General features: G+C 47.9%; 1 protein-coding gene across 1 annotated transcript in view; it reads right to left on the bottom strand.

Moving 5' to 3' along the window:
* LOC123393914 overlaps positions 1-21741 on the bottom strand; it is a gene marked incomplete at its 3' end in the record, with an annotated part of 112432 nt that overhangs the window by 52020 nt on the left and 38671 nt on the right. The window contains exons 6-9 of the mRNA XM_045087207.1: positions 12720-12821; positions 12578-12619; positions 4046-4105; positions 2905-3045 (exon numbers count right to left, since the gene is read on the bottom strand). Of these exons, the coding sequence (XP_044943142.1) occupies positions 2905-3045; positions 4046-4105; positions 12578-12619; positions 12720-12810 (334 nt within the window). The remainder of the gene's footprint in view (positions 1-2904; positions 3046-4045; positions 4106-12577; positions 12620-12719; positions 12822-21741) is intronic.

The raw sequence follows: 21741 nt of genomic DNA, 5'->3' as shown, positions 1-21741 counted from the left end.
GCGTTCCTTGAGTCAAGAAGGGAGGAACGTGAGGGAGCGATCCTGCCACAGCCCCTCGTGTTCTGGCCACTAGCAGAGGGTTCACACTGCACAGGAACCCGGGCAATGCTGGAGCACAGCACGGGAGAGGTCTCACGTGCCTCACTCACTCCAGGTGTGCTGTGTCCTGGGAAGACAAGCCTTGTATTTGCTGACAATGTGGAAGAGCCTTCAGCCATGTGTCCCTGATGCCAGGGACATCAGAGCTCGTTCATCCTGGATCGCAGCACACCCATCTACCCAGTGTGGGAGAGCCTTTAGTCGGGGCTCTAACCTCGGGAGACACGAGAGAACTCACCCTTCCGAGGAACGGAGACATGATACACATGGGGGGAACAACTCCAGGGCAGTGCTCACCTCTGTACACAGTAAGACCACTGGAGACGCCCCTCGGGGATGGAAAGAAGGTGGGGGACCCTTGCTTCAGAGAGCTCTGCTCTTCTTCCTGCCCAGGAACTCACACGGGCTAGAAGCCATGTGCTGGGATTGCTGCACAAGAGCTCACAGCAACATACATCCCTTCGAGGCCATGGCCACGTTCCCACAGACAGAAACCGGTTGAATGTCATCTTCAGGGGAAAGCATTTAGGCCAGCCACACCCTTAGCCAGCACCCGAGGATCCACACCGGCGGCCACCCCGACAAATGCGGTCAATGTGGAAGAGCCGTTGGATACAGCTCTCACATTTGGAGACACCAGACAATTCAGAGCGGAGAAACCTGTGTCTGTCACCACTGGGGCCCCGCCTGTACCCAGAGCGCCCACCTTGCTCACCGCCACAGAAATCACACAGTACAAACCCTTGTCTCCCGTCACTGAGGCAGAGCCTTCACCCAGAAGTGGGCCCTTTCCCAACACCAGAGAACTCACACGGGGAGAGCCACCAGCGCGGTATCCTGGTGGAAGAAGCTTCAGGTGGGGTTCAGGCCTGAGGCTCCCGCTACCATCTCAGAGTGTGCTTCATCCCTCACATGGGAGCGAAGGTGCAGGCACCCCTGGGACCCCCTGCATCATCGCTGTGGCTGAATGCGAGGACATCCCATATGGGAATCCCATTCCTCACGGAGCCAACCCAGGAAGGACCTGAGAGGATTCGCACACAGGAAAATCCTCCCGGTCTGATGAGCAAAGGAATGGGCTCAGCTATCCCTTCTTCCCTAGCCAGCAATGACACCCTCACACCGAGGAATCACTGATCCCAACACAACGAAGGGAAATTCTTCCCTGGACACTCCCATCAGCAACTACCTCCTAAGGAATTCCTCAGGGTGACTCTGAGATACAAACTCAGACACTGCAAACACATATAACAGGGCCCCGTTCTGAGGGATGCGGAATGCGCTATTCCAGTAACCAATAGCTAGAAATCAAGCACAATCTGCTCTGATCCAGGAGTACTTCCATAAAGGCCAGTCTCACCAAACAGCGCGGGTCTCACAACCGTGCACAATATGCCAAGTAAGAACAGGGGACTTCTCCTTCAGGAGCTCTCACAACAGACCCAGGTACTGTCCCTTGGTAGGAAGTGGGATCACGGGAAGTAACACTGCCTGGGATCCATGAGAACATCAAGTCGAGGGTGAACTCAGAGTCTCAGAACACAAGGTGATAGAAGTATGTTCACAAAAAACATGAACCTATCGATGTATATAGATCGCAAGGATGAATGGCCACAAGATTCAAAAATCACATGGTTTGTGATCTACCTCTCATGTGTCCTTAATTCTACTAATATTGTCCTCACAAAGCGCAATGGATTTAAAAAATAATTGCATGCTTAGAAATATATCCACTTCACTTATTGGAGATCGACAGAGCTAGCGAGGGAGCAAGAACAGCCGGGGTCCGGCAGCGGAGAAGAGAAAGAAAGGCCCCAATCCAGGGCTTGATCCCCCAGGATCCAGGGATCCTGACCTCAGCCACGGGCAGATGCTTACCCAACTGCGCCACCCGGGGGCTGGCAAATTAATTTCATCTTTTACAAAGATGCTCTTCTGGAAGACAGGGCACCAGAACCTCCACAGTTCAGCATCAGGCAGTGAGGGCTTCCTCCCTGTCTATGAGAACATGGGAGCCAAAGGTTTTTCTCCACCACCAAGAAGAGCTACATATCTCTGGGCCTGACAGGGTGTACAACCACTGCAGATGTGGAAATACTCCCCGATTCGGTAGATTTTGAACAGGAAGGCGTTCTTACAGTCCCTTCCATAAAGACAAAGCCTGTCCAGGAATGCCTGCGAAGTTCTTTCAGTTAAGGGACCAGCTTTTGGCTTTGGGTCAGGTTATGATGTCAGGGTTATGGGACTGAGCCCCGTGTCAGGCTATGGAAGGCATGTGGAGCCTGCTGAAGGGTCGCTCTCATCCCCTGCAACACCCACTCCACTGCAAAAAAAAAAAAAAAAAAAAAAAAAAAAAAAAAAAAAAAAAAAAAAAAAAAAATGAGGAGAGAGAGAAAGAACATGTGCGGAAGTCCACTCAGACATCCATTTGTAAAGATGCCTGGGATTCTTTGCTCTAGAAGAATGGCCCAATAAAGCAAGTGTGGGCAGAAAGTCGATCATCAAGAGAATATCTATTTATAAGGACAGGCTGCAATAACTCCGGACTCTGCTGAAAGGGGCAACCTGGAGTTCAGAAGTCTTGTGTGGGGCAGGGACTTGCAGAACCTTCTCCACATGTGCCACTATGTCATCTTCCCCAAGCAGCCGACTCTAGACATTCTGGTTAACGGTACATCTCCATGTTAATCGACAAGAAGAGGCTCTCTTTGCCTCCGGAAGAAAGACAGAAGCCGGCACGAAAGACACCCAAGTCAAGGCCTGAACCTCAACCCAGGTGGGAGGTTCAGAACCAAGACAACTTACCACTGCGATGCACGTGCACCAGGGAGATGACAGCGGTCACACTCCTGGACGTGCTGCACTTCCACCTGCACTGAAGAGACAGAGGCCAGACGCTTTGGATGCTGCCCAGCAGGCCACGTCCCCTGAGCCTCGAAGCACCACCTGTAAAAAAGGAGGAGAGCATTCAGTCGAGGTCTCAGGACCCGCACGTGGGGAGACACAGAGTCACCCATGACGGAAGCAGGCCCCTCCGTCCCAGCAGGGAGTGCAGGTTCAAGGAGGCCAAAACCACAGGGCCCCGCCATCTGTCAAAGTCTTAGCATTGCTGCTGGAAGGCCTTCCCCTAAAGCATGCTTCGCGAATTGGCTGCCAGGAGTTCCATGAGGCTGATAAGGGCCTCTGGTCTTTCCTTGCTACAACATGTCTCATGGGCCCTGGTACTCAACAAAAAAAAAAAAAAAAAAAAAAAAAAAAGAAAGAAAAAAAAAAAAAAAAACACGACTGACTACCTTCCTCTTCTCTTCAACAACAACCCTTCCACTTCAGGGTCGTGGCTATGGCAGAGTTCACACTGTGCGCATTTTGCCCTGATAAACGCCAACCCTCCAATAAAGCACAGAGCAGAGAGTCAGGCTTGAGCACCCTGGTGACCTGGCCGGCTGCCTCCCTCCCTCCCTCCCTCCTCTCCCTGGCTCCAGTCCCTTCCTATAAGCATCTGCCTGGGCCCTGGGACTCTGGCTGTGCCCAGGTACCCCGGGCCCTGGGTACAGGCCATCAAAAGGCAGTTGAGGGGCTACAGACTCCAGCCAGCCAGCCCTGTGCTCCCCTCAACCCAACCACCGTTGTGACCAATGTGGGCCCAGATGCCAGATCCAACTGCAGACCCCGCCTTCCTGCTCAAACACAGGGTCGCCCCCGAAGCAAGGCACATCGGCCCCAAATAAGCTGCCCCCTTGCCCCCACCTCACCGGGCTGAATATCCCCTGGGGACAGAAGCCCCAGAAGACAACACAACCTCCATTCCAGGCAGCGCATTTCACTCGTCCTCAGGTCTTGCACAGGTTGTCTGATGGGTCCATTAAAACCCGCCTACGTTATGGCCCGCGTCCTGCTCTGATGTGAGGAACCCTTCACCACCCCAGAGTTTGAAAGGTCACCTGACCCATTTCGGAGGGCTGTCCCAGTGACCACGCCCACTTCTCCTGCCAGCCTGGGACTCTGCCTGCAGAAAAAGAACAAGAAAGAACAAGAGTTGGTGATAAAGGTCGTGAAGAAAAAGGAACCTTGTGTACTGATGCTGGGGATGAAAACTGGTGCAGCCATTATGGAAAACAATGTGGGGGTTCCTCAAAAATTTAAAAATGCAACTGTCATATGTTCCAGTAATTCCATTACTGGGTATTTACTCAAACAAAATGAAAACATTTGAAAAGATACGTTTATATTGCAGCACTATTTACAGTAGGCAAGATATGGAAGAGCCCGTCAATAGATGACTGGATAAAATGACGTGGTGTATATATAGATATATATATAGAGAGAGAGATAGAGATTATATAGATATCTAATAGACTAGTACTTGGCCAGAGAAAAGAATGGAATCTTAACATTTGCAACAACATGGATAAATCTAGAGGGTATAATACTAAATGAAATAGGTCAAAGAAAGACAAATATCCTATGATTTCAATTACATGTGAAAGTTAAGAAACAAAACAAAGCATAAAAGAGACCCAAAAAAAGAGACTCACAAATATAGAGAACAAACTGGTAGATTACTAGAGGGAAGGTGGGTCGAAAGAGGGCATGAGACAATGAGGGTGTGTCATTTAAAAGGAAAAACAAAACTCTAAACTCTATCTGAAGTCAATATTATTGTCTATGTAGAAAATCTCAAATATCTTATAAAAAGTAAAAAAAAAAACTATATTGGAAGTAATGAGGAAATTACCAAAACATCATAGGATACAAGGTCAATATAAAAAAGTCAACTATTTTCCTATATCTGAATAAAGAACTGAATTCCAATTTTTCAAATGAAAAAAATACTATTTACAATACACCCCTAAAAAGGGTACTCAAGTATAAAACCTAACACAATACATATATACAGGAAGACAAAACTGATGGAAGAAATCAAAGATCTAAATAAATGGAGATAGAGCTCGTATTCATCGGTAGCAAGACTCAATATGGCTAAGACGTCAATTCTTTCCAACTTAATCGATAAATTCAATGAAATCCAAATAAAACCTCACAGTTATTTTGCAGATAATGACAAGAAGATTCTGAAGTGTACACAGAAAGGCAAAAGATCTAGAAGAGCCAACACACTGGACACCTGGGTGGCTCAGGTGGTTGAGCATTTGCCTTCAGCTCAGGTCATGATCCCACAGTCCTGGGATGAAGTCCCGAGTCAGGCTCCTTGCTCAGAGGGGAGCCTGCTTCTCCCTCTGCCCTCTGCCCTCTCTGCCTGTGACATCCCCTCTTTGTGCTCTCTCTGCCAAATAAATAACATCTTTTTAAAAAGTTTTTAAAAAATAGAATAGCCAACACAACGTGGAAGAAAAATGAGAATTCACATCACCTGGTCTTGAGACTAACTATAAAGCTACTAGCCACCAAGACAGTGTGTTAGTGCTGAGACAGACACACAGATCAACAGAACAGATTACAAGGACCAGGAATAGAGCTACCAAAATAAAGTCAAACATTTTTTGGACAAAGGCACAAAGGGAATAAAAGGAGAAAAAATAGTCTTTCAACAAATGGTGCTCGAACAACTGAACACTCATGCAAAAGAAATGAAACTAGACACAGACCTTACACAAGTATTAACTAAAAATGAATCAGAGGGCGCCTGGGTGGCTCAGTGGGTTAAGCCGCTGCCTTCGGCTCAGGTCATGATCTCAGGGTCCTGGGATCGAGTCCCGCATCGGGCTCTCTGCTCAGCAGGGAGCCTGCTTCCCTTCCTCTCTCTCTGCCTGCCTCTCCGTCTACTTGTGATTTCTCTCTGTCAAATAAATAAATAAAATCTTTAAAAAAATAAAAATAAAAAAAATAAAAAAAAAAAATAAAAATGAATCAGAGTTCTAAATGTAAAAATACAAGAATAAAGAATCCAGGAGAAAAATCTCTAGGACACTGGTTTGGGGGATGGGTTTTTAGATTCAACAGCAAAAGCATATTCCACGGGGAAAAGCATGCGTTGGGTATTATTAAAAATAAAGTCTTCTGCTCTGTGAAAGACATTTTTAAGAAAATGAAAGGATAAGGCACAGACAGGGAGAAAATATTTGGAACACAGATATCTAATCAAGGCTTTGTGTCCAACATCACAAAAGAGCTCTTAATGATTCATAATAAGAAAAGAAATGACCAAATGAAAAATGTGCAAAAGATTTGAACAAACTCTTCACCAAAGATATAAGGATAGCAAATAAATACACAAACAGATAGATGCTCCACATCACCTCAGTGGGAATATGCAGACACCATGACACAGGTACTGGAATGGTTACATCAAAAATAATGACAGTGCCAATTTCAGGTCCAGAATCAGAACAAGATTCTGATTCATAGTTGGTAGGAACAAAAACTGATACAGCAACTTTGTAGAAATAGTTTGGCAATTTCTTGCGAAGCTAAACATACATACATACATAACCAACACAGCAATTTCACATCCTATGTTTTTGAAAACTTATGTTTTAAAACCTACATGTGATTATTTCTAGCACCTTAATTCAAATGGTCCCAAACTGGGAGAATCAAGCATCCATGGGTTAACCACTCTGAAACCATGTATGCAACTCTGAAATCATGTATGTGTATTCTGGAATTGAACTATCCAATAGATGAAATTCTGATGTCAGCTGGATTCTCACTGTTAGTGCAGGAGATTACAGACAAGCAAGGAGAGAAGGTTAGAAGGTTAGAATGCTCCATCTGATAATGCTTACAACAGTGTGAATACTTAGCTTACTATACATACAGATGGTTACATATTAAAATATTTATAGACACGTGTATATACATGAGTGAGTATACACATATTCCCTGTTCAGTTAGCTGAAGAGGGTCTTTGAGCAATGACTTAACAGTCACAACAGACACACCTAGTCCCCCAATCCTGGTTTCTCATACTATGCTCCAATGAAAAGAACCAGAACTACTTAGGGGGAAAAAATGGCTAATTCTAGGGCAAGAAAGACATAAGATGCACCTGGAAAATCTACTGCCACAGAGTAAGGTAGAAATATTCAAACAATAACCGGGTATGTCAATAGCTACAGGAAGCGACAGAAGGTGCTTTTAAAAAAATTTATTTACTTGTTTTTGAGAAGGAAAAGGAGAGAAAGCATAAGCAGCAGGGAGGAGCACAGGGAGAGAGAGAGAATTTCTATTTATTTATTTATTTATTTATTTATTTGACAGACAGAGATCACAAGTAGGCAGAGAGGCAGGCAGAGAGAGAGAGGGTGAAGCAGGCTCCCTGCTGAGCAGAGAGGCCAATGTGGGGCTCGATCCCACGACCCCGGGACCACGACCTGAGCCGAAGGCCGAGGTTTTCACCCACTGAGCAACCCAGGCACCCCGAGAGAGAGAATTTCAAGCAGGCCCCACACTCAGCAAAGAGCCCAACCTGGGGATGGATCGCAGGACCCTGAGATCATGACCTGAGCCGAAATCAAGAGTCAGACACACTCAACCAACTCAGCCACCCGGGTGCCACTAGAAGATGCTTTTACTAACCAACCTGGAACAACTTGAGCAACTAAAGGAACAAGGTGTCATTGTACTAGAACCAAAATATAAAATAACTAGCCATGAATTCGTGCTGATATAAATGGATTAGTAAATAGGAGAGAACAGAAAAATCTCCTATGCAGAATTCCTGATAATTTATGTACATAATTGTGTAGCTACTCCAACAGGAAGGAGGTATAGTGTAAGTGGTATAGTGTAATAGCCCACTTCCTTCCAAGGAGTACAGTATGAGGACAGAGAAAACAAAGTAGTAAGTCATGTCCAGAGCCCTAACCCTTGATATGATAAGACCAAAGGACATTTTATCTCTGTGGTCTTCCTCCAAGAAACCCATAACCTCAGTCTAATCATGAAAACAACAGCAGAGAATTCCCAATTGAGGGACATTCTACAAAACACCTAACTGTACTCCTCAAAACTGCCCTGGTTATCAAAAACAAGGGAAGTCTGAGAAATTGTCACAGCCAAGGGGAGCCTAAAGAAATGACTAAGTGAAAGGTCGCATTCTGAAACAAAATACCTGCATGGGGGAGAAAACACCAGCGTCAACTATCAAAAGACAAATCACATCCCATAAAATAAGAGTTTGCAACCCATAAAATGGACAAGCACTAGTATCCCTAATCTATAAAGAGCTAGACACTGAAGAAGAAGAAAAGCAAAAAAAGCCACAAACCTAAGAGCAAAATGGGCAAAAGATATGAAGAGGGTTCACAGAAACGTAAATACACCTTTCAGATACATGAAAAAATACTTAACCTCACTCATAGTTAAGAAGCTTGCAGAGATAAACTTCATAAAATACCATGTTTCTCTTTCCACGGCCCAAATTCCAGAAGTTGAACCACATGTTCTACGGGTGAAGCTGTGGACAAACAAGCACGGATGCGGTGTCGATGGGAGTGACACAAAATGGTACCACAATCCTGAATGATCGAGTTATCAGTTCTATGCACCCGTTGACCTGGCAGCGCACTTCTAGGAATTTATCAGATAGAAAAAACCTATACGTACAAGGTCATTCACTAGAACATGGTTTGTAATAGCAAAAGGTTTGAAATAGTGCATAACTAATAATAACCAGTTAACTAACTATGGAACGTCCATGCTTGAATTACTGTCAGCTATAACAAAGAAACAATACATGTTCTGTTTAGATACAGATGTCTGGGACAGGCTTTTAAGAAGTGACAAAAAAGCAAAGAAGGAACAGAAAATCATGTATAAACTCCTTACTCAAAGTGTGGCTCCCTGAGCAGCAGAGTCTGCTTCACCTGGGGGCGTTTTAGAAATGCAAAACCCAGGGCCCGCACCAGATCCACTAAATCAATATCTGCATTTTAACAGGATGCCAGCGGTGTACAGCTGCATCTAAGTTCGGAAAGCCCTAAAGATGATGGATTCCCTTCTAAATAACAGTAGGGGGCATACAAGAGTATCTTTTACCTGAAAAAAGCAGCACTGGTAGGACAAACAAAACAGACAGATATCTACAGCAGGAGGACCATAACTCCAGTTTGTCTGGGACTGTCCCGATATAGCCAGTTGTCCCATTATAACTTTATGGAACCACTTTCATTCTCAGTGGAAGTGTCTCAGTTGAGATGAAAAATGTCACCCTTCCTAGAGGGAACATCACTTAACCTTTAACCATGTTATTACTAATTCAGAAGTATTTTATTAAAAAGAGAGAGAGAGAGAGAGTGAAGACCAGTCAGGAAAAAACACAGACTGAAGAAAAGCAGTGAGCCAGGATGGTTGGGCAACAAACCCAAGGAGAGGCAACGTCTGGGGCAAAAGGGAAAGACAACTTTGTGAGGAACAGTAAGGGGATGTATCAGAGTTAAGAAAGGAAAGCTAGCAGGCAGGTTTCAGAAACAACAGAGACTGAGGGTTATGCTGCAGGATGGTCAAGTAAGACTAAAGCCAAAAACTGGATTTGACTACAATTTGGTAGCTTTTTCCAGAGCTGACTCAGCTGAATGTCGAAGAAGCAAAAATGCATTCATGAAGTTGAAATATGAATGAGAAATGCAGAAACCAAAGCCGGAAGAGGCGGCTATTCAAGCTAGAGATGTGAACAAGCGGACACAAACACTTAGGGAGAGTCATCTGGAGGACACGTGGTCCCTCCATTCCACCAGATCTTCAAAGTCCTATTCCTGGATCAAGCAGGACCATGAGAGAGCTGTCCACTCAGGCCTCATTGTTCGGTCCCCTGAAAAGCATCCATACACTTCTAGTACAATGCTGTGTCTACCAGATATGATTATAGGCTATTTTAGTGTTGTTATTAGGAAAATCAAAGGAAGTTTTACAACTTGCACAACTCTGTGAAATTAAGAGTCCTGCTTCTCATTCTACCAACTGTTCTTTGAATTTGCTTGATATACTTGATACACCTCCCTTCAAGTAATTCTTGCCTATTTCTATCTTTTCGGTTTTATTTTTAAGATTTTATTTATTCATTTGACAGACAGAGATCACAAGTAGGCAGAGAGGCAGGCACAGAGAGAGAGGGAAGCAGGCTCCCTGCTGAGCAGAGAGCTCGATGTGGAGCTCTATCCCAGGACCCTGGGATCATGACCTGAGCCAAAGGCAGGGGCTTTAACCCACTGAGCCACCCAGGAGCCCCTCTATTTTTTTGTTTTAAAAATATGAATCCTTTCAAATTTTAGAAAACTCATTTTAAAACAAAGTGGAATCAGGTAACGTGATGCCCCCAGCTTTATTTTTGTTTTTTTTCAACATTTCCTTAGCGATTCGGGGTCTCTTCTGATTCCATACAAATTTTAGGATTCGTTGCTCCAGCTCTTTGAAGAATACCAGTGGAATTTTGATCGGAATGGCATTAAAAGTATATATTGCTCTAGGCAGTATAGACATTTTAACAATGTTTATTCTTCCGATCCAAGAGCATGGAATGGTCTTCCATCATTGTGTGTCTTCTTCAATTTCTTTCATGAGTGTTCTGTAGTTCCTCGAGTACAGATCCTTTACCTCTTTGGTTAGGTTTATTCCCAGCTATCTTATGGTTCTTGGGGCTATCGTAAATGGAATCGATTCTCTAATTTCCCTTTCTGTATTTTCATTGTTAGTGTATAAGAAAGCCACTGATTTCTGCACATTGACTTTGTATCCTGACACATTGCTGAATGGCTCTATGAGTTCTAGTAGTTTGGGGGTGGAGTCTTTTGGGTTTTCCATATAAAGAATCATGTCATCTGCGAAGAGAGAGAGTTTGACTTCTTCATGACCAATTTGGATACCTTTTATTTCTCTTTGTTGTCTGACTGCTGTTGCTAGGACTTCTAATACTATGTTGAACAGGAGTGGTGAAAGTGGGCATCCTTGTCTTGTTCCTGATCTCAACGGGAAGGCTGCATGGTACTGGCATAAAAACAGACACACAGACTGTGGAACAGAGTAGAGAGCCCAGCTATGGACCCTCAATTCTATGGTCAATTAATCTTCGACAAAACAGGAAAAAATATACAGTGGGAAAAAGACAGTCTCTTCAATAAATGGTGCTGGGAAAACTGGACAGCTATATGTAGAAGAATAAAATGCGACCATTCTCTTACACCGTACACAAAGATAAACTCAAAATGGATAAAAGACCTCAACGTGAAACAGGAATCCATCAGAATCCTAGAGGAGAACATAGGCAGTAATCTCTTCGGTATCAGCCACAGCAACTTCTTTCAAGATATGTCTCCAAAGGCAAAGGAAACTAAAGCGAAAATAAAACTTTTGGGACTTCATCAAAATCAAAAGCTTCTGCACAGCAAAGGAAACAGTCAAAAAAACAAAGAGGCAACCCACGGAATGGGAGAAGATATTTGCAAATGACAGTACAGACAAAAGGTTGATATCCAGGATCTATAATGAACTCCTCAAACTCAACACACGCGAAACAGGCAAACATATCAAAAAATGGGAAGAAGATATGAACAGACACTTCTCCAATCAAGACATACAAATGGCTATCAGACACATGAAAAAATGTTCATCATCATTAGCCCTCAGGGAGATCCAAATTAAAACCCCCTTGAGATATCACCTTACACCAGTTAGAATAGCCAAAATTAACAAAACAGGAAACAACATGTGTTGGAGAGGATGTGGAGAAAGGGGAACGAACCCTCTTCCACTGTTGGTGGGAATGCAAGTTGGTGCAGCCTCTTTGGAGAACAGTGTGGAGATTCCTCATGAAATTAAAAATAGAACTTCCCTATGACCCTGCAATTGCACTCCTGGGTATTTACTCCAAGGATACAGATGTCGTGAAAAGAAGGGCCATCTGTACCCCAATGTTTATAGCAGCAAGGGCCACGGTCGCCAAGCTGTGGAAAGAACCAAGATGCCCCTCAACGGATGAATGGATAAAAAAAGATGTGGTCCATATACACTATGGAGTATTATGCCTCCATCAGAAAGGATGAATACCCAACTTTTGTAGCAGCATGGACGGGACTGGAAGAGATTATGCTGAGTGAAAGAAGTCAAGCAGAGAGAGTCAACTATCATATGGTTTCACTTATTTGTGGAGCATAACAAATATCATGGAGGAAAAGGGGTGTTAGAGAGGAGAAGGGAGTTGGGGTAAATTGGAAGAGGAGATGGATCATGAGAGACTATGGACTCTGAAAAACAATCTGAGGGGTTTGAAGTCGCGGGGGTGGTGGGAGGTTGGGGTACCAGGTGGTGGGTATTATAGAGGGCACGGATTGCATGGAGCACTGGGTGTGGTGAAAAAATAATGAATACTGTTTTGCTGAACATAAATAAATTGAAAAAAATTTTTTAAAAGTAAATAAAAAAATAAAACCCTGTCACAGACCCCCCCCAAATAAATGAATAAATAAATAATGAATACATAAATAAATAAAACAAAGTGGAAATAAACAAACAAAAAGCTCACCTGGGATGTGTTCCTTTTCTGCTCTGAGTCGAGGAGGGAGAGCTGAGGAAGAAGGAAGGAAGAAGGAAGTTAGAAGAGACTTGGCCTGCCTTGCAGTTCCTGGATTTACCTGCCTACACAGCGCCACATACAAGATACTTACGTGTCCATGTGTGGCTCCGATAGATGTTGAGCTTAGACATGATACTCTTCACTGAGTGAATGTAAACAATTGTTCCTTCTGGATTTATCATCAATTTAGGTTCTGTGACACAGAAAAATTAAAAACATGAGAAGATGAGTTGAACATTTACCAGTAACCTAAAGGAGGAAACACTATGGCCTTTTCAGAACTGATGTGGGAAAAACTAAAAATTAAAAATCTCAAGCCACATTGTTATTCTGTTTTCCTGTGAACACTATTAATCCCCTGAGGTCAGAAAATCCAAGAAACTCTGGAAAAAAGAGATGGGGGTGTCGAAGCCAAGATAAAAACATAAATGTTTAATGTTGGTTTCTTACAACTTTCAAAAGGTCATTAAATAAGAAACTATCTTTGACCTAATTAAACTATCTATGACTTAACCCACTGAGCCACCCAAGAACTCCTGGAGAGACTTTGTGAAACAATCTCGTATAAACAGAGGAGTTTTCCAGAGTAGCAGATAGTGAAATGAACATTTCAGTCTCCTAGGTGCCCTCAGGAGTCTCCTTTTCTGAATGTCCAAAAATGCAGGTAGTTAACATACAGCGCAGTATTGCGTTCTGCAGTACAACTCGGGGACTCATCACTTCTCTCCACCACTCAGTGCTGACCACAACAAGTGCCTTTCTCAATGCCTATCATCTAACGACTCCTCTCCAACCCACTTCCCTCCATGACCCCACAGTGTGCAGGGATGCCTTCACCCTCAGAGTTCTGTCATGAGCCATCGCCACGGTGACCTGATGACACGCATCCATCCTTCCGTTTCAACTGTCACTCTGTGAGCCGAGGCCGTGGCGGTTTGGTGAGCGGCTGTAGAGGTCCCCACGATGGGCAATCTTAACTGCTGTTGTACGGGTATGTGCCTATCGATTTTCTCAATTCTCTTCTCTCGAGCTGGTTGCCTCCCTTTCACAGGGACAGGCTTCTTCCCTTTGGCTTTTCCGCTCCACCCTCTGATTCCTCCACCCGGTTCGATGCCTGTGCTTGTTCGTTTGTCTGGGTGATTTCGTTAGGATTTCGTGGGGAAGCTGCCATCCTTAAAGTACTTCTACGTTCAGAAAACCGTACTCTTTCTGAATACCCATTTCGGACACAGTCCTAAAGGGACAACACACAGGTCACACGCCACACTGGCTGTCCCCGGATCAGGAGAACCTTGGTGCGACCCAGGCACCACATTTGAGGGGGAGGAATTGCCGGTCACCTCTTCCCGATCGGCACGACAAAATCGGAGAGGAAGGGTCAGCGGTCGAAATGCAGCTGTTTTTAGAAGAGAGACCCTGGAAGATAGCGGGGTGGTCTCATGGGTTGATGTGCAGGGTTTCACGGGCCGTCTGCTTGATGCCGGGGAGTGCACGGGAACGGGCTGTGCCACCGGGTGGGTGGACAGAACACACGGCAGTTGCACAGTGGACTGTCTGCTGGTCTCAAAGGTACTGCTGGGGCTGGGTTCTCCAGGCCCGGCCTAGGGAGGGAGACAGGAGACTGTCCGCTTAACCTACAGTCTCCAGAGGGGATCAAGAGACCTGAGAGTAGACAGGGGATGCTGGCAAAAATGAGAGAGTAGGGAGGGACTCACGCCAGCCAGGGTAGCCTCACTTCCATCCAGGCTCCTCAGAGCAGTCCGCATGGCAAGAGCGGGCCCCTCAGCATCATCCGTCTCCTTCCTGAAACCAACCACCCCACATGGCCAGCCCACATGGCCACCTCCATGTTCGTTCGTACCATCGACTGCTCCTCGGGACTGGCGAGCTCAAGGCAAGCGTGTTCTTGGTGGGGTCAAAGTGTAACCTTTGGGAGCGGAAGGCAAGCGAGTTCTCGACGGGGTCCTATGTGACCGTTGGGAGTCTGAATCACCTTGGGAGCCAAGCAGAACCCCAGGAGCCGTGGGCTGCAACTGGCCTTCAGGACAGCCTTGGCGACTGGGCTGACCTTGCAGAGAGGTGAGGGAACGTGGCCCATGCTACCCGTTCCTGGTCCTTCACTAGGGCCCCACTGGGCAGAAACCGCCACATAGTTGATGTCAGGGCCCCAAACACAGATGTGAGTGAGGACTGAGGCTGGTCTCGTGGCCCTCGCTCTCCCCTACAGAAACACTGGCACAGAGGAATTTCAGATTGTGAGGGCAGCTCTTGGTTCAGGGCTTCAGGACCTTTCCTCAGGGGCCGTGGGTTGGTGTCAGGGGCTGGGGGATCTCCGGCCACAGGGAAACGACAACATTCCTGTCCCAGATCAATCCTTCATCAGGGCCCTCCACTGTCCTCCACTGTGGCTTCAACCACAGCCAGCCATCTAGCTGAGTCCCTAGGCGGTCCCTTCCTCAACACCTGCCGAGCGGCTGGGCAGCATCCCATACTCCCCTAGGTCCCAGGTGCTCCTTGGACTCAATCACTAGGGACACCGTGGCGGCACACTAACGTCTAGGCCGGAGGGCAAGGAAGCGGGCACAGAGGGTTCTGGGGAACACTCTCGGGTAGGTGTGGCTGCTCAATGGCTGTGACTGAGGCCGTCACGCGTGCTCACGGCACTCTGTTGCGTTTCTGTCCTGTCTCTGCTCCATACAAGCCGTTGCCCACAGAACCTGTGGGTGTGGGAGGGGGCTGAATTCAGAGCACAGCACATGGTGACCCCTTCCTAAGTCCCACCTGGAGGGAGGAATGCCTGCTGGGCACCTGGCGAGTAGGGGCAGGAGACGGATGGACCAGAAGGAAAGGATGTCCAATCCCCCTATGGGCTCCTGACGACAAGGTGCCGACACTGTTCTCTATTTCTGTGCGTCTCCCAGAGATCTGTGGGGAGTGTCTCCTCGAGGATGTGGAGACGCCCCCACCCACGCCCCTCCCTCCACGAGGACCCAAGAAGAGAGTCCGGTTCTCCTTCCATGATGAGGTGTACATCATCAAGGACACCAAGGAAGGTACCTTGGGGATTGACTCATTACGTAGATTGGAGACGCATTCTGTCGTTCACTAGCACATACATAACCCAAGCCTTTAAAAAAACTGCTGAGACACATTGTCCTCCGATTTCACTGGTAGCCATTGTCCTCTATGCCGTCCGTCCGTCCCCTTTTAAGTCCACAAGTCACGATGAGATCCTCATTCAAACTGGACCCAAGGGGCACAGGAAAAAAGTGTCTACTAGCTGAAGGGATAGATCTTAGGTCGTTCTGGAACACACAGGTCCCTACAGGTCTCCCCAGGAAACATGGTTCTTAGATGTGTAGGAAGGAAGAGACTATGCTTTCCGCTGAACAGAAAAATGGGCCAGAATACGACAGGAGGTTTCACGATGTCCCCCCTTCACTTCCGCCCATTAGCCACATCTTACATGGGTGTGCTACGTATCTTCAATGGAACAAAACGACCTAGCCACATTTGGGGAACTCAAGTACCCAGTACATTCCACGTGGTTACCGTTCTACAAATGGGGCCAATGCATTCGGTGACGTCTTCTCATTCTGGAAACACAGAAATCTGCGCACTAATGTCTCACACAGCTGGGTTCCCAATAGCCCCAGACAGGCCCTGCCCCCAAATCCATCACAGGAGGAAAGAACACATTCCATGGCATCCATACACATCATGGAGTGCAATTCAGGCGCAAGAAGAAACAAAGGTTCCCGATATTTTACGAAACAGATGGGCCCTGGAAACCTAACACGCATTTTGAAAGCAAGCACACAAGGAAAGAGGTACATTACACGATCCCAGGCTTTGAGGACACTCCAGTAGGGACATTCGGAGACCCAGAAAGTGGAAGGGATGGTGCAGGGAGGAAACGGGGAAACGGGGAGGGCCGGTCATGTCGTCACGGGTACAGAGGTGCCATGAGATAGGATGGCAACGTTCTCCCCGTAGATGGCAGTGCGGTCTACAAAGCATCACGGATGTCAGCACTGTCACCGAACGGACGCGTACTAACAAATACAACCGTCCCCAGTACTTAGATTCCATCACCGAAAAACCCACTACTCCAAGGCACGACAGAGGAGCGATAGGGTCACACAGCAGAGGTGCAGGGGAGACAGCTGAACAGGCCCCATGACCAGCTGAAGAAGTGGCAAGCTGGCTTGGCTTCACAGTGGGCAGGAAGGCTCAGGGGACTGCGCCCTGAAACCCAGGGTGCCTTGAGTGTTTCCCAGACAGACGCTGAGAGTTCCCACTGATGACATCCCCTCCGTTAGAAAGCCAAGGCCCCATTTCCCTTTTCCATCCTGCTCCCCTCCTCTGTGTTTTGTGTACAGCACTGTGTACTGTCTCCACCACTGTGTCCAACACTGTTGGCCCACTGGCAAGTTAGGCCTTGCTTGGTCACCCTTCACGTCCATTCCCTCTGGCCCCGCATCCACATCCAGCAGACTTAACTCCCCAAGTCATTCCTGAGTAGCGCAGCCAATGTCCTGACAGCTCCTCTCTGTTTTCCTAGACCGGGTGGAGGGACAGTCCAAGGACCTTCCTAGGGGCTGGAAAAAGGAAGGTCCCCCAACTCTCCCTGAGGTAAGCTCACCTCTCTTTCTCAGAGACACAAATGGTGCTTCCTTGATTTCTTCCATCAGTGGAGTTTGATGAACATCGGGCACTTTACCTCCCAGGGGAAGGGGGCAGCAGCCTCCCCCCTCATAGAAGAATGGCTGGGTCTGACCTCTTACGCACAGTGGACCCAAAAAGGGTGATGACACAGGACAGCCTCAGTTACAAACTCCATGGGATCAAACACCTTCTTCAGCAGAAAAGGTTTCTCCTTGAAAGAGAACGTTCTGTCTGTTGATCAGAATGGACTTCGGAGATTGAATGATGCTCCAGCGTCATTCAAACGGTCCTCCTGAACTCGGGTGGGGGGACATGGACTCAACCACGGGACCTCATCCAATTAACTGCCTGAAGTCCTCCCCAAACCAAAGAGCTGGCCCAACAGCGGACAGGATGCTGGGATCCTCACTGTGTTTCCTTTTCCCCAATCGCAGGTAGACGCTGGGAGCAAGGACAGCTGTACGTATTTAAGACCATCGGGCTCTGGGAGGAAATCTAGAGTACAAAGAAGCCTGCCCCCTGATTCTGGGTTCCAACAAGGAACGGGGGTTGGGGGATACTGACCGAGACTGTCCGGTGAGGCACGGTCACCACGTCGAACAGGGCCTGGAAGAACTCGTACATAGGGAAGGGCTGATCTGTGTGCACGTGGGATGAAGGCCCTGTGTGCGTGGGGGTGTGCAGGTGTGTGTATGTGTCCCCATGCGTTATGCTTGGGAACATGATTGTGTGCCTTTCCCAGGAGATCTTTCTCACACTTCCACCACAATCACAGTGTCCCCCTTCCAAAACACTCTCATCACCCTGGCACACTTTACATACTCCTTCCCCTACCCACCACAGCTGTACCTGGAGGACATTTCCCTTTGATTTCCTGAGACGGGCATGGTGCAGAGATGAAGGGACCAAACCCTTGACCTCCTACTTGGAAAGCCAAGATTGGAGCTCAGGTTCCAATCTGAAAGTTGCTCTGGCCTACCCACCTGTGTTAGTCCCTCAGCCAGGGGGTCATGATGTACCATGGGTGCTAGCTAGCAAAGGGCCATAAGCATCTGTGCACACAGCCAAATACCTAGATTCTATGATGGTCCCCCACAGGACCCAACATGACACAGTGGCTTCCATGGACACAGAAGCCAGGGCAAGCTTAGAAGCCCACGTTAAAGATTACAGCCTGGTCCCTGGAGTCAAGTGCACAGAGAAAAGCCACATCCTCGTGCTCAAGCCCACATGGCTGGAAAGCGTGTGGACCCGTGGAGGACAGAACAGGGCAACATCAGTCATAGCCGGTCTCGGTGTGTACACACGACCAACCAATGGCAGAAAAGCATCACGGAGGGAACTGACTGTACTTGATAAGATTTCCCTAAGCCTCAGGAAGGTTCAGATTCTCTAAGCACACACTCAAATACCACTAGCCAATAGGAAAGCAAGGTCAAGCTTGGGTGGAAGCTTTGGACGCAACATCCCCGGAGCAAATCTCCTGCAAAGCAGACCGACAGCCTATCAACACACACTCCAACAAGACTCCTCTGTGTAAGCAACTTTCCACTGGTCAGAACACCTGGGAGGGTTCGGACAGCCACTGTCTTCAGGGGAAACACACACACACACACACAGGACAGCTCAAGAACAGTGAAAGGAATCTATCACACTCATCGACGGTGCCGGCTGTTTACAGAAGCTAAGATGTCCGTGCTCTCCAGTGTTGCACATGGCATTTTCTGAAGACAAAGAAAGGATGAGTGAAGCAAACTACTAGGCTCCTTTCCTGAGGGTTGAATGCAGCCTGGCAAGTGAGGCTTCTTTTTATGCCGTGCAAAATCTTACAGAGACGTGATGCATATAGTCGCAGCAGGTGGGGATCTTGGGCCCAGAGCTGATGTCCAAAGCAGCAGCGTGGGACGCCTTAGTGGCACGTCAGTCAGGAGAGGTTATGGGACTCGGTCCTCACACAGAAGCCAGCCTAGGCTTCCCATGTACTGGACTGGCTATTGGGCTTTGATCGGGCTCACTTTAGCTAGAAAGACAAGAACCCTCTTCGCGTTTCCTCCCTGCTCCTCTCCCATCCCTTCCCCTCTGCACCAGGACAAGGCCCGGCAGCAGTGCGGCCCGTACCTCCTACGCTCCCCCACGCGCACACTACCCTCCTGTCCTCATCCATCCAAAATCCCCGCCTACTTCCTGAGCAGCCTCACCAGTGTCCTCATGGTGCCTCTGTATCCTCCTAGCTCCCCGCGATGACCTGATGGAAGAGCTACTACACACTTTGAGGGCTGAGGAGGAAACTCCGACTCTCCCTCAGGTAAACTCATTGTTCCTCAACTTTTTATTTATTTAAAAGAAAGTCAGAGAAGGGGAGAGAGAGACAGACAAACAGACCGAGTGCGCACGAGAGCGCAAGCAGGGGGAGTAGCAGAGGGAGAGGAAGAAGCAGGCTCCCCTTTCAAGCAGGGTGCCCAATGTGGGCCTCCATCCCAGGACCCTAGGATCAGGTCCTGAGCTGAAGGCAGAAGCTTCAATGTATGAGCCGTTTGGTCACCTCGCTAAAGTCATTTTGTGCTTCTGAGGGACAGCCAGTGTTTGATTTCTCTTTCCATGAACATCTGAGCATGGACATGCCAGAGGGGAGAGACAACGTCCTTGGTGCTGAGAGCCTGCCATGTGTTTATACCATTAAGGGACAGCGGATTGAGACGGGCACTGAGAAAACATCACCATCATTGCTTAGGCAATGGATGGTTGTGAGCATTTTCCACCAGGTCATTCTGTCTATGGGAAATGGCTTTGGAATGAGTTGCTGAAGAAAATGGACGGGGGAGTTTTGACATAACAAGCCGGAGCCTTTTCGGGAGGTCATTTCCTCCTCCTCTGGATCATAGACTCAATGACGGCATCCCATCTTGCTTGCTTACGACACACACCAAGGGCACAGAGATGTGTGCACACGGTGTGCACAGGGTGCTGGGATCCTCACTGGGTTTCCCTTTCTCCAGCTGCAGGAGGCGGTCACCGGATATGGCCCATATGCCTATTCCCCCATCACGCCCTTTAGGGAGACAGATGTAGCTGAAGATCAAGGTAGGGCTTTCTCTCCTCCTTTGGTCTGGAGAGCTTCCCCCCTTCTGAGTTCCTCCCGGGAACGGAAGCTGGGGCGGACTGAACAAACGGAGTGTCCTGCAGAAAACCAGGACCCTGTGCTACAGTCCCTGGAAACCAGTAGGTCATGCGGGCGGTGTGCTTGGTGCGTCTGAGGGTTGGGGATTGTTTTCGCGTGGGTCGATGCGACGGGACCGGGCATGTGGGTGTGTGGACTCCGTCGAGTTTCACCAGAAGACATCTCCCACTGAATGGACTTGACGGCACGGGTCAAAGTTTCAAAGCCAAACCTCCTTCATCCCCGCTGCACACACCCCCCCTAGGACACCACATTCCTCCCTGACCCCAGCTCCACCTGGAGGGTTGCTCAGGATTCCCTTTCCTCAGACAGGGATGGGGAGAAAGGAAGAAGGGGCCCACATCTGTCCTAGCTCGGGACGTTTCTAAGACAGGGTCAAAACACAAAGGAATCAGAAGCTACTTTAGTCGACCCAGACATCACCACCAGCCTTACAAAAACGCTCCCATCTTGAACGCACAGAGGGAAGGCTCCCTGGCAAATGGCAATAGCCAGGAAAGCTTCATCATTAGCTCGGGGCCCGATCCGACTTCCTGACAATCTGCTACATGGCCAGGTTAGAGAGCGCCCTTCTCTCGCCTGGCCTCCGCTCTCTCGTGAACTTGCCTGGTCCTGACTGGGGGAGGTGGGTCCCGGGAAACTGGGTCCCGCGGACTCCAAGGACACACCCACATGTCACAGGAAAGGAAGACTGGGAAGAATCAGCACTTTGTGGATGGGGACTCTGTTGGAATGGTCAGATGTCAGTACGTAGAAATCCTGGGTCTTTGTCCCTGCATGACTCAGGGACAAATAGAAACCTCTAGGGTACTTGTGCTTGCATTGAATGCAACCCTGCCACACAGCATTCTTCTGCACAAATACAATCTCCTAGTAGAGGTGAGAGATAGGTGGGAGCGGCCACGAATCGGTCTTGACAGTGACCACGACACAGTCGCTGGTTGGAAGAGCTTGCCCGTCAGTACAACGGACCGTGTGTCTTAGTGTTTACCCACTTTCGGCTTGACGAGGTCACCCTGATTCCATTCCCTGTAGCTCGAGTTCAGAGCCAGTATTTCTCCCTCCGTTCCTGCTCCTTGCCCTGCCCTGACCTCTCTCGATGCAGCAGCAGCTTGCTCAGTCCATACCCACGCAACCCAACGTCGCCATACACTCCCGGGCACGCCCACCCCAAGCGAAACTCCCTGAGCTCTTCCTACCGAGCTCCACCATTGGACTGACCATTCTGTGGATCTCTCCCTAGCTTGGCTGGATGGACAGGCGGGTG

This window comes from Mustela putorius, unplaced genomic scaffold (assembly GCF_011764305.1).
Source record: "Mustela putorius furo isolate JIRA1106 unplaced genomic scaffold, ASM1176430v1.1 tig00001075_pilon_pilon_pilon, whole genome shotgun sequence".
NCBI classification, from domain to species: Eukaryota; Metazoa; Chordata; class Mammalia; order Carnivora; family Mustelidae; genus Mustela; species Mustela putorius.
Note: the sequence above shows the minus strand (reverse complement) of the source record. Positions and strands in the feature narration are given on the sequence as shown.